The sequence below is a fragment of the Eucalyptus grandis genome, chromosome 5 (genome assembly GCF_016545825.1).
Source record: "Eucalyptus grandis isolate ANBG69807.140 chromosome 5, ASM1654582v1, whole genome shotgun sequence".
Lineage (NCBI taxonomy): Eukaryota > Viridiplantae > Streptophyta > Magnoliopsida > Myrtales > Myrtaceae > Eucalyptus > Eucalyptus grandis.
In genome coordinates, this window is record NC_052616.1 from 39,725,683 (window position 1) to 39,739,368 (window position 13,686).

A 13,686-nucleotide genomic window follows, 5' to 3' on the forward strand; every position below is an offset into this window, starting at 1 on the left:
TTGTCATTCTTGAAAAATGACTTTCTATAAAATATTTTCTAGAAATGTCGTATTTTTTTGCAAAATAAACAAAACCTAAGTGCTAATATGTTAGTTTATTGAGTGAGATGAGTTTATGAAATATGAGCGCTCAAATGTATTGTAGTCTCTGTTGTGACACTTGTTTATAGCGAAATCTTTCTATCAGATCTCCTTATAGATGTAGATAATATCTTTAGAATCACATGTTTTTTGTTAGAATTTATTTTCTCGTTAAAGTTTACCATGTTCGATTGGCTTGGTTTTACAATAAGAGATTGGCGACAATAGTCGTCAAGTCTTCTTTTCATGACTTAGGGAAGTACCATAGGAGGCGAATCCTTTCGACAAGAAAAGAGTTTCAAGAGACTTTGGCGTCAAGGAGAGGGTTAAAATGATCAAACACCACTCCCCCTAAAATTCTTTGAGTCCTCATCTTGATTCTCTCTCTATGATGCTCCGCATAAATGTATCTTTACCTAGCAAGATTATTTTGAAGAGTATATTGTAAGCCTACGAATGGATAGGCATTTTGCGCCAGTAAATTTTAGCAATTGTTAGGAAATTTCAGATTCTTTTAGTGATAAAATTTTGGGATTAAGACACCGGAGGTCCCTAAACCATTTCAAATTATTCAATCAGGTGACTCGACTTACTTTTGAGCAATTGGGTTCCTAGAGCTTTTTTTTTGGGTATGTTTGAGTGAGTCTTTCTTTAAAAAAGGAAATAACACTAACACGACATTTGAGGCCATGTTTGATAACATTCCTGAAAATAATTGATTCTATTCTTTTGTTTGCAAAACGAAAAAAAAAAAAAATCATAAATTTGTTTGATAAATTTTTTTGCTCTTAGGAACAAAAATCTATTTTTTTTTCTGGAAATTGATTTAATAAATTTGAAGCAAAATCAAGAAATTAAAAAAAAAAAAAAAGTTATTTCTTGTTCCCCAAAATAATTCTTAGAATTAAGTCTAATTTTCTTCTTTTCCCTTCTTCTTCTTCTTCTTCTTCTTCTTCTTCCTCCTCATTAGAATCAAGTCTAATTTTTCTTCTTCCCTAGAATAATTCTTGGAATCAAGTCTAATTCTTCTTCTTCTTCCCCAAAATAATTCTTAGAATCATATTTAATTTTTCTTTTCTCTTCTCCTCCTCCTCCTCCTTCTTCATCTTCCCTAGAATAATTCTTAAAATCAAATCTAATTTTTCTTCTTTTCTCTTCTTCTTCTTCTTCTTCTTCTTCTTCTTCAGAATAATTCGTAGAATCAAGTCTAATTTTCTTCTTTTCTCTTCTCTTCCTCCTCTTCCTCTTTCTTCTTCTTCTTCTTCTTCTTTATCAAAATAATTCTTAGAATCAAGTCTAATTTTCTTCTTTTCTCTCCTCCTCCTCCTCCTCCTCCTCCTTCTTCCACAGAATAATTCGTAGAATCAAGTCTAATTTTTCTTTTTTTTTTCTTCTTCTTCTTCTTCTCCTCCTTTTCTCTTCTTCTTCTTCTTCTTCCCCAGAACAATTCTTAGAATCAAGTCTAATTTTCTTCTTTTCTCTTCTCCTCCTCCTCCTTCTTCCCCAAAATAATTCTTAGAATCAAGTCTAATTTTTCTTCTTTTCTCTTCTTCTTCTTCTTCTTCCCCAGAATAATTCTTAGAATCAAGTCTACTTTTTCTTCTCTCCTCTCCTCCTCTCCTCCTCCTCCTCCTTCTTCCCTAGAATAATTCTTAGAATCAAATCTAATTTTTCTTCTTTTCTCTTCTTCTTCTTCTTCTTCTTCTTTTCTCTCCTCCTCCTCCTCCTTCTCCTCCTCCTCCTCCTTCCCCAGAATAATTCTTAGAATCAAGTCTAATTCTTCTTCTTCTTCTTCTTCTTCTTCCGCTCCTCCTCCTCCTCCTTCCCCAGAATAATTCTAAGAGTCAAGTCTAATTGTTCTTCTTCTTCCCCAGAATAATTCTTAGAATCAAGTCTACTTTTTCTTCTCTCCTCTCCTCCTCCTCCTCCTCCTTCCCCAGAATAATTCTTAGAATCAAGTCTAATTCTTCTTCTTCTTCTTCTTTTCTCTCCTCCTCCTTCTTCTTCCCCAAAATAACTCTTAGAACCAAGTATAATTCTTTTTCTTCTTCTTCCCTAGAATAATTCTTAGAATCAAGTCTAATTTTTCTTCTTTTCTCTTCTCCTTTTGGCCAATTGCCGACCTCGGCCATGGCTAGTGACCTCACTGAAGCGCCGTCAGCCCCCGGCAACACCGAGCCACAACGAGACTCGTCGGCCCAAGCCTCATCTAGATCTACGAGACCGAGCCTTGCGATAGCCAAGTGAGCTCGTCGAAGCTTGCCTTGGCCTAGCGAGGCTTCAGTGAGCTTTTCAAACCTAGCCAAGCCGTCGCTAGCCACGGCCGTGGCCAGCAACTGACCACAAAGGAGGAAAAAGAAGAGAAAAAAAAAGAAAAAAAAAACAGAGAAAAATAAGAAGAATATATTAAAAATTAAAATAAACAAAAAAAATATAAGAATTCTACCAAATGTATTTCTATTCCAAGAAAAAAATTTGAGTAGTTATTGAGCGTCTTTAAAAACTCATAACTTGTTCTTGGGAATAGAATAAATAAATAAATAAAATCATTTCTGAGCAAAAATTATTCCAAAAAACAATATGGTTATCAAACGCGCCCTAAGTTGCATAGCATCCAAACGGTTTTTGAAAAAAAATTAAAAAAGTAATAAAGAATTCAGGAAATAGGGAAATTTTGAAAAAAAGTTACTATAATGCTCACCACCAATATAAAATACTCTTTACACATTCACCGTTGGATAAGTGACATATATATTCAGAAATATTTGCTTAACAAAAATTATCCACATATCATCCATTTAATGATGAATATATAAAAGCTTTTTTTACACTAGCTGTAGATCTAAGTAAACTGGGACAGAGGCGACGGATCGCCACGGCAAGATTTGGCCAGGGACCGCGCAACCCCCGTAAGGCAGAAGTCCAATTAAAACATGACTGATCTAATATTCAGGGTGAGGAATGGGAATCCAATAGAGAGCCCAAAGTATCAGCATATCAGCATACCTGATCATCCCTACTGGTTTAAGCCATCGTGTGAGGGCACAAGTGCTTTCACTTTTTCTTTCCAGTCATTTTATCCAGGTGAACAGGTGATGAACCTGACAGCAAATCTCTTCATTTCTTCCCATCAAGTTGAAAGAAACAGGTAATTCAGTACACTGTACAAATAACTTGGGCACATCTGTATCGATAACTTCGATCGACTTTTCGCCCAAAACGCCGAAGAGAAGTAACAAACTAAGAAATGGGTCGCCTACTCAAGCACCAATGCTTCCTTCCTAATTTGTATAACTTTTGCACATCCCAGATTTCCTTGCTGCTAGGCCCCGGCGAGTTTTTCTGCTTCCACCGATCAAAGTCACTCTAGTCGAGGAACCTTTTCTTCAGTCAAGGCAATGGGATTCCGATTTTCTAGTTTGAGATAAGCATAAGTTTGGTATGCCGCGGTAACTAATATGTTCATGCATTTTGCGGGAGGAGTGTGGAATCTTGATTTACTTCAGATTAAATCTTGACTCAAGGACAAGTACTAAAGTGACGAAGATGGCAACGTTTCTTACTTGCTGATGGTCGATCTCCTTAAATACTCCTCCACTTCCAAATTCTGAATATGGCATTTGATATAACTTAAGGGTGTGTGGTCTGGGTGCCGTTGAGTGACAAAGGTAAAATCCCAAATTGATTCCGAAACGCCCACTAAAGAAATCTTGGTTTCCATAAGTAAACTTCTTCGAATAGAATTCTTGCTTCAAGAACCGGTCTCACCAAAGATTAATGAAATATTGCCGATCTAGACTTGAGCAACCAGAAGCTAGCAGCCAACATTAAGGAGGAAAAAACGTTCTGGTAGGATATGTCGCTCCTTTCAGACCGCTTTTCTCCTCTGGGTACAACAACCCTCTTGAAATCTTATGTTGCCCCATGAAAAATTTCGGATTCGGCGCAAGCTTTCAATTTTTCCATCACCACCTTGAGTGTAGCTTGCATCGATGGGTTTAATCGAGAGCGAGTTTGAAAAAGATCCACATCGAGTTTGTGGAAAAAGATGTTTCTCTCTAACTTTGAGAACTAATGGCATGATGGATGTTTATCATAATCTCAATTGGAGTTCTAAGCTATGGTCTATTACTCAGCCAGTCAAACATTTTAGATTTATTAATTTTGTCATCTTTTTAATATAAAAAATTTCCCTAATATATTATTATAATTTGAGATAAGCATAAGTTTGGTATGCCGTGGCAACTAATGTTCATGCATTTTGCGGGAGGAGTGTGGAATCTTGATTTACTTCAAACAAATCTTGACTCAAGGTACTTGACGAAGACGGCAACGTGTTGATGGTCGTGGGATTCTGTGCATGGCATTTGGTATAACTTTCTGTTGCCCGTGCTTGCGGAGGTCCCTCATGGCTTTGAACCTCAGATCTTCGCAGCAGGTGCTCGACTCCAGGATCACGTCCGGTATGGCCATTTTTCCCTCGAGCATGTTCACCACCTCGGACATCGTGGGCCTTAAAGATGGAGAGGCATTTGTGCACAAAAGAGCGACTTTTACCACGATTTTCGCTTCTTCTTCATTGACTTCAGCCTTTAACTTCTCGTCGACAAGTCGCATCAAGTTCCCAGTTTGTTGCAAGTGACACCCCTGCAGCGTAATTCAACATAAATCAGTACTTCGTCATAGAGCTATTGAAAAATTATTGTGCTGCAAGAATGGAGAACCCAGCCTGATCGTTAATATAGTATGTCCGTGCGGTAAGTCGAGTCAGCGACTAGGAAAAATACCCATTCCAAGAGACAAAAAAAGTCGTCGCTCGGCGGGCTACTGTTATTGCTTTTCCCACTAACTATCTCCAAGGCCACGACCCCGAAGCTGTACACATCGGCTTTATATGTGAGGTAACCCCACAATGCATATTCTGGAGCCATATATCCTCTGCAAACAAGATCACGATCTGTTAAATCGACAATCTTAAGAAATTATAGCATCACCAGAAAGCCACAATCTGAATTCAAGGCATTGTCAAGAAATTTTGGACATGGAATTTGATAGGGAGAAGATAACATACATGGTTCCGGCAATTTTGGTGCTAATGTGAGTCTTCTCTTCTTCATGAAGCCTGGCCAGTCCAAAGTCTGATATCTTCGGGTTTAAATCTCGATCAAGCAGCACATTAGTAGCTTTAATATCTCTGTGGACAATCTTAAGTCTAGACTCTTCATGTAGAAAGGCGAGACCCTTAGCAATCCCAGTGCAGATCTTATGTCTCGTGGACCAGTCTAGCTGAAGTTGATGATCATCCGGACCTGTAAAACCCAAGAAGCCATAGTTGCTCGTTATTTCCACGTCTGTCAAGGTCCTATTTTGTATGGTGCTTAAATCATAGCTTGTATAAGTAGAACTGACCGAACAAGGCACGAGCAAGACTATTGTTCTCCATATACTCGTAAACCAGCAATAGTTGATCTCTTTCAATACAGCACCCATGGAGCTTTACAAGATTTGGATGTTGTAAGCATGATATCATTCCTATCTCGTTCAGGAATTCTCGATTTCCTTGTCGCGATTTCGATGAAAGTTGCTTAACTGCCATTGCAGTGCCATCATTTAATTGACCCTGCATGCAAACCCAATTACTAGAATTCGTTTATAAGAAGGTTACACGAAGATATATGGAACGGGACAAGACACATAACAGCACGCACCTTGTAGACAGCACCAAAACCACCTTCCCCAATTTTGTTTGCAGAATCGAAGTCATTTGTTGCAGCTTTAATTTGTTTTAAGGAAAATGTCCCCGTCTGCAGATCTAGTCCATCCATGCCTATATAAGCAGAGAATAGACGGAAAATGAAACCAGAAAACTCAAGAAAGTAAACCCAAAAGAGAGAATTAGATCACTGATAAAGTAGAGACAAATATATACTCTGTAGTTAGGTACAAGTGTTTCATTAGTGATGGCTAAAGCTGTGGAGCAACAAATTGAATGTCAAATTTGTGCAAGCCCAAGTAAGCCATTGGCGACTCGCACAGTAGACTAGAGTAGCTGTGTTTTTTTTCATTCAGTTAAAAAATGACGGGTGGTGAAGCACCAGATTGTGATGTTCTCAAGCAAGTCAGATTGAAGAGAGAGAACATTCAGTCATATTTAACAAAATTCATAGAAACTGCACCTTGTCTTCTCTTGGTTCTTCCTCGGAAATAGCCTTTCCACTTAAGTATACAGAGTGATAAGAGAACGATGCAAAATGCTCCAGCTCCAACTCCAACTATGACATAAGCAGTCTTTTGTTTTCCACCTCTTGAACACCCTTTGACATCTGCCCAACAGAAACAAGACGAACTAATGATGAAAATGATCGATTCCACAGCTGGATAATGCTAAGAACCATAACTATCTTATCAGAGGCTGAAGAACCAATGTATTATACTTATCAATGGCCTCATACTTTATGCAGCTCAGCATCAGACTATGGAAACCATCTGGCTATATAAAATAGGGAAAATTTTCAGCCTCACCTGAAACTACAGAAATGGAAGAAATCAGCGGACCATAAACTCCGCTCATGGGAATCCTCGCTGTCCCTTTTCCAGCAAAAATTAGACGAATCTCTAGCATATTATTTGTCACGTTGACATTATAGACTTCTTCTCTTGGCTTCTGAGCACCACCTGCTGCAACCTCAATATCATAGTCCTTCAGAATCAACTCCCCCTGTGCCAAAGTCATTTAACTAAGATTTAATGTGCCAGAGAATTGAAACAATATGCAACGTGAAATCCAGGTGTTCCAATGAAAACTTAAGTACCTGAACATAAATATCAAATACCCGCCTCCCGAGGCTCTTATATGTTTTGTCATTAGTGAACTGTATCTCTGCAAATCTGAGTTTCACGGTGTACATCCCATTCTCCAAGCAATAATGAAAATAAGTCAGTGAAATCGCGGCTATTCGTGCTGTTGAATCCAAGACAGTGAGGTTTGAGGGAAGTAGATCCACATTATAGCGCAGATTTTGTGCATCATTATCATCCAAGAAGTCCCCTGTGCTACTGAATCCCCAGAACTTATCATGAATTCAAATAGAATTTTGCAGCACCGCCTTCTACATCTTGATCTCCTTGATAGATGATCTTCTGCTTAGATTCCTCGATAGTTGCATCTTTTCCACCACAATTAACTTGTAAACAACTCGAGTCTGATAGAAAATTTTCATATGATTCAGAAAACTTCTGAACTCAACAGAGAGAAAAATAACAGAAAACGTAACTACAGCACCATGCAGTGGACAAGACCAAACAGTGGATGCTCAAAATGGACAAGAATATAAAATATGCACCAGTTTAACCATACTTTGAAAATTTCATAGCTTTTGAAGGATGCTGAGCAATGATTCAGCAAGCAAACACTTACAATGTGGACATTGAAAGTTCTCCAAGCAAGGAACACCTCTGCCTCTGCAACAGATGTATAAACAAATTAGCCCCGACCAGTGACCATACCCAAACCTTTCATTTCACAAGAAAACTCAGTGAGAACAAAAAAAACTGGGTATGCGGTCATATGGCCATTTGGCAATCAATATATTTGAACCCTTTGGATAATTACAGATCTGAGACTTCTGTGAAAAAATGTTTGTGAATGAAGAGCCATCATATGAAAGATGATCACTTTGGCAACAAAACTGTGCTTTCAACTGAAGCATTCAAGCTTTTTCCTGAATCCACCAAAAAATAGAAAAAAGAATGAAGACCTATATTGGGCATGATGAAAGGAATCTTACGAGTTATTTTCTGCTGAGGAGCTTCTAAACAAATTCAAGTTCAGGTTCCTGAAGAAAATGGGAGAGTAACAAAATCAGATTTTCCATGAATATCTTACAAAAGATATCTCAAGAGAAATATAGCACAGGTACTGGTGGGCTCACATGCTTTCTCGACAAGCAGGTTGGTGAGGACCTTGCCATGCAAAATTGTTGTATGAAAGATCGCTGCACACAGGATGGGGAAAACTAACTTCAAGATGGTAAGAATCAAGAGGATGGTGAGGGCAATCAACTTGATAAGAACAAGAAACATACATACTGGTTCCTTTCTTCAAGATTGAGTCTGGAACACTTCCCGTTAATAAATTTTCGGTAAGAAATCTAAGCAAAAATCACGTGACATAATTTATACAAGAGGCAAAGAAAGAAACCATCAAAACGACATTCAATTAAGAAAGGCATTAAGTCATCTGAATGCATTATGTCACATGGTACAGGCCACAAGCAGATTTTATCAGTAATTCTTTTTTTTTTTTTTAGCTTTGCACTCACATAAGTAAGAGACAGCAATTCAAGAAGACTTGCATGCACACATGCATTCATGAGCATGCAGATGATGAACTTACATGAATCTTAGGTGCTTTAAATTGATTGTAGCCGGAAGTTGCCCGGTCAATTTGTTAAAACTGAGATCCCTAGGACCATGAAGACATAAGGTAAGCTTGCTTACCTTGCTTCAGCTGTAAGAAGACTATTGAAACTTCTCAAGTCAAAACTTAACAAGATTTACTTACAACAATTCTAGATTCGGCAATTTCCACATGTATGCAGGAATTTGCCCAGCTATGTTGCAGCTTCTCAGTATTCTGTAACAATATTCTGCAAAGTTTAATAACTCAAACACCAAGCATGGCACATCCTACGAGAATCCAAACTCTGTATTGAGGAACTGACACTAACAATTTCACTAGGCCTGTCATGTTGTCCAGTGCAGGAAATAGCTGGAGAGGACCATCAATGTCACTAATCCTCCTGCCAATGTATTTAATCACAGTTATTTAACTGTGAATTAAACAAATATATGACTTGCATCCTAACTTATAAACAGTAAATAATTAATTGTGAGAAAGCTCATTACTCACAGCTCCTCTACTTTATTCAAAGCAGAAATCAGTGATGGAATGGGTCCTTCAAGTCCACTAGCATGCATTTCTCTTCAAGAGTTGAAGTGTATATGGAAATACTCAGTATGTAGATAAAAAGAAAAAACACGTTTATCATCAAACTTAACGAAAACAAGATGTATTTAAACCGTGATCTTACAGTATATTCAGCTGCTTCCAGTTTTGGATAAAACTAGGTATTTTGCCGTTGAAATTGTTGTCATTTATTCGACTGCATTATGAAATATGAAGTGTTATAGGCATTCAAATCGCAATAGTTACGAAGGAAATAAGCACATCACTGTCTTACAATTCTGTCAGATTTTCTAATGCGGCAAATGTAGCTGGCACGTTTCCTGTTAGATGATTGGAGGACAAAATCCTATGACCATATCACGGCACAACAATAAGTAAAAAAAGTATAAAGCTGGAAGAAATATTGCCCTAAGCTTAGGAGTATTAGGGATTCTTACAAAGTCTGTAAGTTGATTAAACTCCCAAGCTCATGAGGAACAGGACCAGAGAACTGATTGGCTTCAAGATTCCTGATTAAGAAACTCTATAATTTTTATTGAATTAACAAAATATAATCTTCTGTAATAGACTCCAACTAAATCATCTGAAACCGAAGGCATTTTAGCCATTTTTCTGAAATTCAACAAGTAGAGTTTTTCCGACAGTCATGAGAAAGAAATTTTATATAAATGTTCTAGATATACTTCTACATAAAAGGAAGTGGCAATCAATTGGTTGAGAAAGGAAAAAACAAACTGCAAAAGATAGCTCCCACGGAACTTGCATCTCTGATGGTTTCAAAATGCAGCAATTGCTCAGGATAGACATGCACCACAGGAATAATTAGATTTAGCATGAAACTTACAGATATATTAGAGAGGTAATGTTTGTCAATGATTTCGGTATTGCTCCTGATAAGCGATTCACAAGAAGAGAGCTGCACGACCATTTTTCTGTTAATAGTCAATCAGAGGAAAACATATGATGTGGGGAAATCGAGGATTATTGGTTACATTGATGTCAACTGCATGGAACCCAACTCGTCAGGAATTTCACCACTGAGGTAGTTGTAAGCAAAATCACTGCAATGCAAGAGTTCACCAGCATATTATTCACAAAAAAATTGCTATTTACCCCAAATTATAATTGGACACAAAGTAGCAAAATAGCGTAATAGATGAAGGAAGTGGAAACTTATCCTTACATCTCTCCAAGGTAAGGGAGCTTGGCAAGCTCAGGGGGGAGGATTCCAGGTAGACTATAAAACTTCAGCACTCTGTGATGCACAGAATAAGCAGATTGATGTTAAGCGCAAGAGATGGCTTCATCATGTATTTGGAAAGTTATAGTGTAACACCATGAATCAGCCTTGAAAATTGCGGATAAGATTGCTTGGGTCATAAATATATTGAAGAGACCGATGTACATCTTCAGGAAACAGCATAAATAATCACAAAGATAAACAGTTATATATCCCTCTTCTTCACCGATGCCACCATATTTTGCACTTTAACAACTCTTTTTCTTTTCTGGACATACATATAGGAAGACATTGTGTTTTGTGGTTTGTTAAAGCAAATGTCTGGGGAAAATGGTGAAAGCTATCAAATTTTGAACAGCAGTTATATCTTCTCTTAATTGGACTTATGAGGGTGATTTCACCCTTTCGAGAACAACAATGTCAAGACACTTGAAAACTTTACGTTGCTGCTTTCAGAAACATCTCAATATCAAGTACAGTTCAAGTAATTGCAAGAGACATTTTGATGAGAAAAAAACTAAAATGTGTTTGTCTAAGGGCGGAAAAGCGATCTTATTTTACCAATGAACTGCATCAATTATATTACACAACCATTATATTATGAAAACACAAGTAAATGATATAATGTATGACTTCATTAAAATTCACAAAGATTGGGGCAAAAAACAGGAGTAAGTATGAAGCAATGCAGGATGGCGGAGTAGCGTTGAGATGGTAATCAACGAAAGAAGCTTCAGTGATTCAATGAGGGACTCATACATCCTTACGACATGACAGAAGGTATCGTTCCCAATGTTGCAATCACAACCAATGCTACTCTCAGCTTCTGCTGGCAGCTGTAGTCCTAACCCAACCCTTCGTATTTCACAATTGTCACCATCAAAATCCCAGAATGTCAACCCCATTGCGCTCATGATCTCGTGGAGAGCATCAACTAAATTACATGAATAGAAAAGAAGCACCATTAGAGAAAGTGAAAGGTATAAGTTATGATTAGCAATGAGAGGAAAATGACTAGTAATGAAGGATGTAGTTGCTTTGCCAAAGAAAGTTAATGCTCTGGTAGATACTTACTATATCCATTTTCTCTCGCTTTTGTGATTATGAAAAAGAACATGAGAAAAAAAATAGAAACACAAAATGAGTTACCATAGTCAAGAAGTTCAGACCAAAGCCCTGCTGTAAATGTCAAGTATCTATTTAGAGAAGAAGGTCAGTATCACTCTCTTCTGTCAGATGATTCAACCACGGAGACAACCTATTACTCTTCTGTATTATTGTGGCTTCAGATGGAAGAGGTAAAGGTGCATCTGATGCATCATTATCAGAAAAATGGAGGTGTATGATCTCGACTTTAATAATACAGTGTTTGCAAGGCAAGTAAAACTGCAGGCATGGTGTTTTCTACAACACCATCTATCAAAAGAACTGCTTTTCTATATATTTGCCAAGGCCATCTCTCTCCAGCTCTACAAAGTCAATTTACCAAGATAGCCACAATGTTGCTCATTATGGTGGGTTCGACACAAAAGTTTATCCAGGGCTATAGAATCAGCCTCAGCTAGGCCTAAAAACCAAGACTGGAGAATCCTGTTGGAGCATGTCCAAAGTAAACAATTGTGTAGAAGAGGTGACCAGGATAACAGCAACGACAAGGGTTATTCACTTTACCACAGCGGACATCTATTTTAGAGTTGTCATAACATTCTCAAGGACACTCAAGATCGCTATACGGACCAGCAAGAAAAGCCACCCAAAAACTGTTTCTGAATAGGTCAGCCAACAAATTTCCATTGCTTGTACCAGTTCCATGAGCCCAAAAGAGAATTTATCCATCCATAAAGCATGTGGCATTCAATAATATACCTGATATAGGCATCAGGCAAATCCACTAAAGGATAAACTAAAATTGTCTTATCTAAATTGGAGTTTTTTAACATAAGAGTCCCATTATCTGATCGAATATTATAAAATAGAAAGTAACTCTTACCTTCCCTTCTTCCTGGCTACAGAAAGTGAAACTCCCATCTCTACTTACCAATCAGAATACCAAATTACTCCCATTAAAGTCCAGAAAGGAATCGCAAGCATTGGGTAGAGAGATTCTCATATGAATCTTATTCTAATTTTCCCCATCTCCCGGTCAGCTCCAACACTGTCATTAAATAGAAATAATATACAGAATGGGGAAACAGAGCGCAACAAGCTAACCCCACCTACTCTCAGGAACGTGAACCAACCGAAACCCAGGCTTCAAGAGAGCAAAAGCTTGCAACTTCCCCACAATTTCTTACCATCCAAACACGTACTTACACCATTCACCGCGAAAAAAGATTAACTCGTACCTTCCGCTTGGGGCAGCCTTGACTCGGCCAGCCACACCAACCTGAAGCAGCTCAACCCCATGAAAATCAAGAAAACGAACGAGTTCTTGCCCGCCATGATCAAGAACCTCGGCCCCCCCCAGGAACTAATGGCAAAGAAAACTTCCGAGCTTGGAGGTCTGGAGGATGAGTCTTGGAGACTAACTAGCACCGACACGGCAATTGACACGGGCACACGACACGACACGCGACACGTTATTTATAAAAAATAGAGAATTCTGACACGAGATACGTTATATATTAAATACTTTTTTATTTTTAATTAATTTAATTCAAACTCATAAATAAATAATAAAAGAGCTTATAATTAATTTACATTAATAAATTAATAAATCTATTCATAAGAAATTTAAAAGACATATTCATAGTTAATGTGTACTCATATTTGGAAACATATTTTTAATTTTAACAAAAATTAAGGATGAAACTAATAACCAACAAAAGAATATAATCAACTTATTTAAATAAATACATTATCTTCTATAATGAGCAAAATTTATCATTATCTAATATTCAATATTTTTATTTTCGAAATCATTTTTTAGCTTATTTATTTATTTTTTAACAAAAATAACTTTATCATCCAAAAATTATTTTCCTCTTATTTTTCCCTCTCAAAGCCTAAATTATTTTCTCTTATTTTTCCCTCTAAATAGTCCCCAAAAGTCATTTCTCTCCCTCATTTCTCTCACCCTATGTCCCCCACGCCACCCCAAAATTCTCCCCTCCCTCTCCCCCCAAAAAAAAAAAAAAAAATCAAAGCATTTGTCAATCAATTATTGACAATCACCCCCTTGGCAACCTTTCCCCTTCAGTTTCCTCCCCTGCTCCCCCTCCCTTCTCCTTTCCCAACGATTTTGGCCTTTACTTTGAATTTGATGGGACATCTCTTCTCTTCACCATGCGATCACATGCGAGTCCCATGAATCCTCATCCGATCAACGTCAGGAGATCGTTGTAATCTTCCCTAGTTCTGTCAATCACCCCACCCCAGTGGCTCCCCCGCCCCTCGG

At 37.7% G+C, this 13,686-nt stretch overlaps 1 protein-coding gene across 1 annotated transcript; it reads right to left on the reverse strand.

Annotated features, from left to right (window-relative positions):
* Positions 1 to 4,294: 4,294 nt before the first annotated feature.
* LOC104445062 (probable LRR receptor-like serine/threonine-protein kinase RFK1) lies at positions 4,295 to 12,816 on the reverse strand. Its single transcript, XM_010058865.3, is given in 25 exon segments — positions 4,295 to 4,728; positions 4,869 to 5,019; positions 5,153 to 5,390; positions 5,491 to 5,701; positions 5,790 to 5,908; positions 6,258 to 6,404; positions 6,604 to 6,799; positions 6,894 to 7,157; positions 7,159 to 7,283; positions 7,499 to 7,542; positions 7,869 to 7,916; positions 8,013 to 8,075; positions 8,166 to 8,231; positions 8,477 to 8,545; positions 8,645 to 8,716; positions 8,811 to 8,882; positions 8,993 to 9,064; positions 9,174 to 9,245; positions 9,324 to 9,395; positions 9,487 to 9,558; positions 9,894 to 9,965; positions 10,042 to 10,110; positions 10,233 to 10,304; positions 11,049 to 11,223; positions 12,635 to 12,816. Coding segments are annotated over 25 exon segments (2,997 nt in total). The 5' UTR covers positions 12,732 to 12,816; the 3' UTR covers positions 4,295 to 4,389.
* Positions 12,817 to 13,686: the final 870 nt, after the last annotated feature.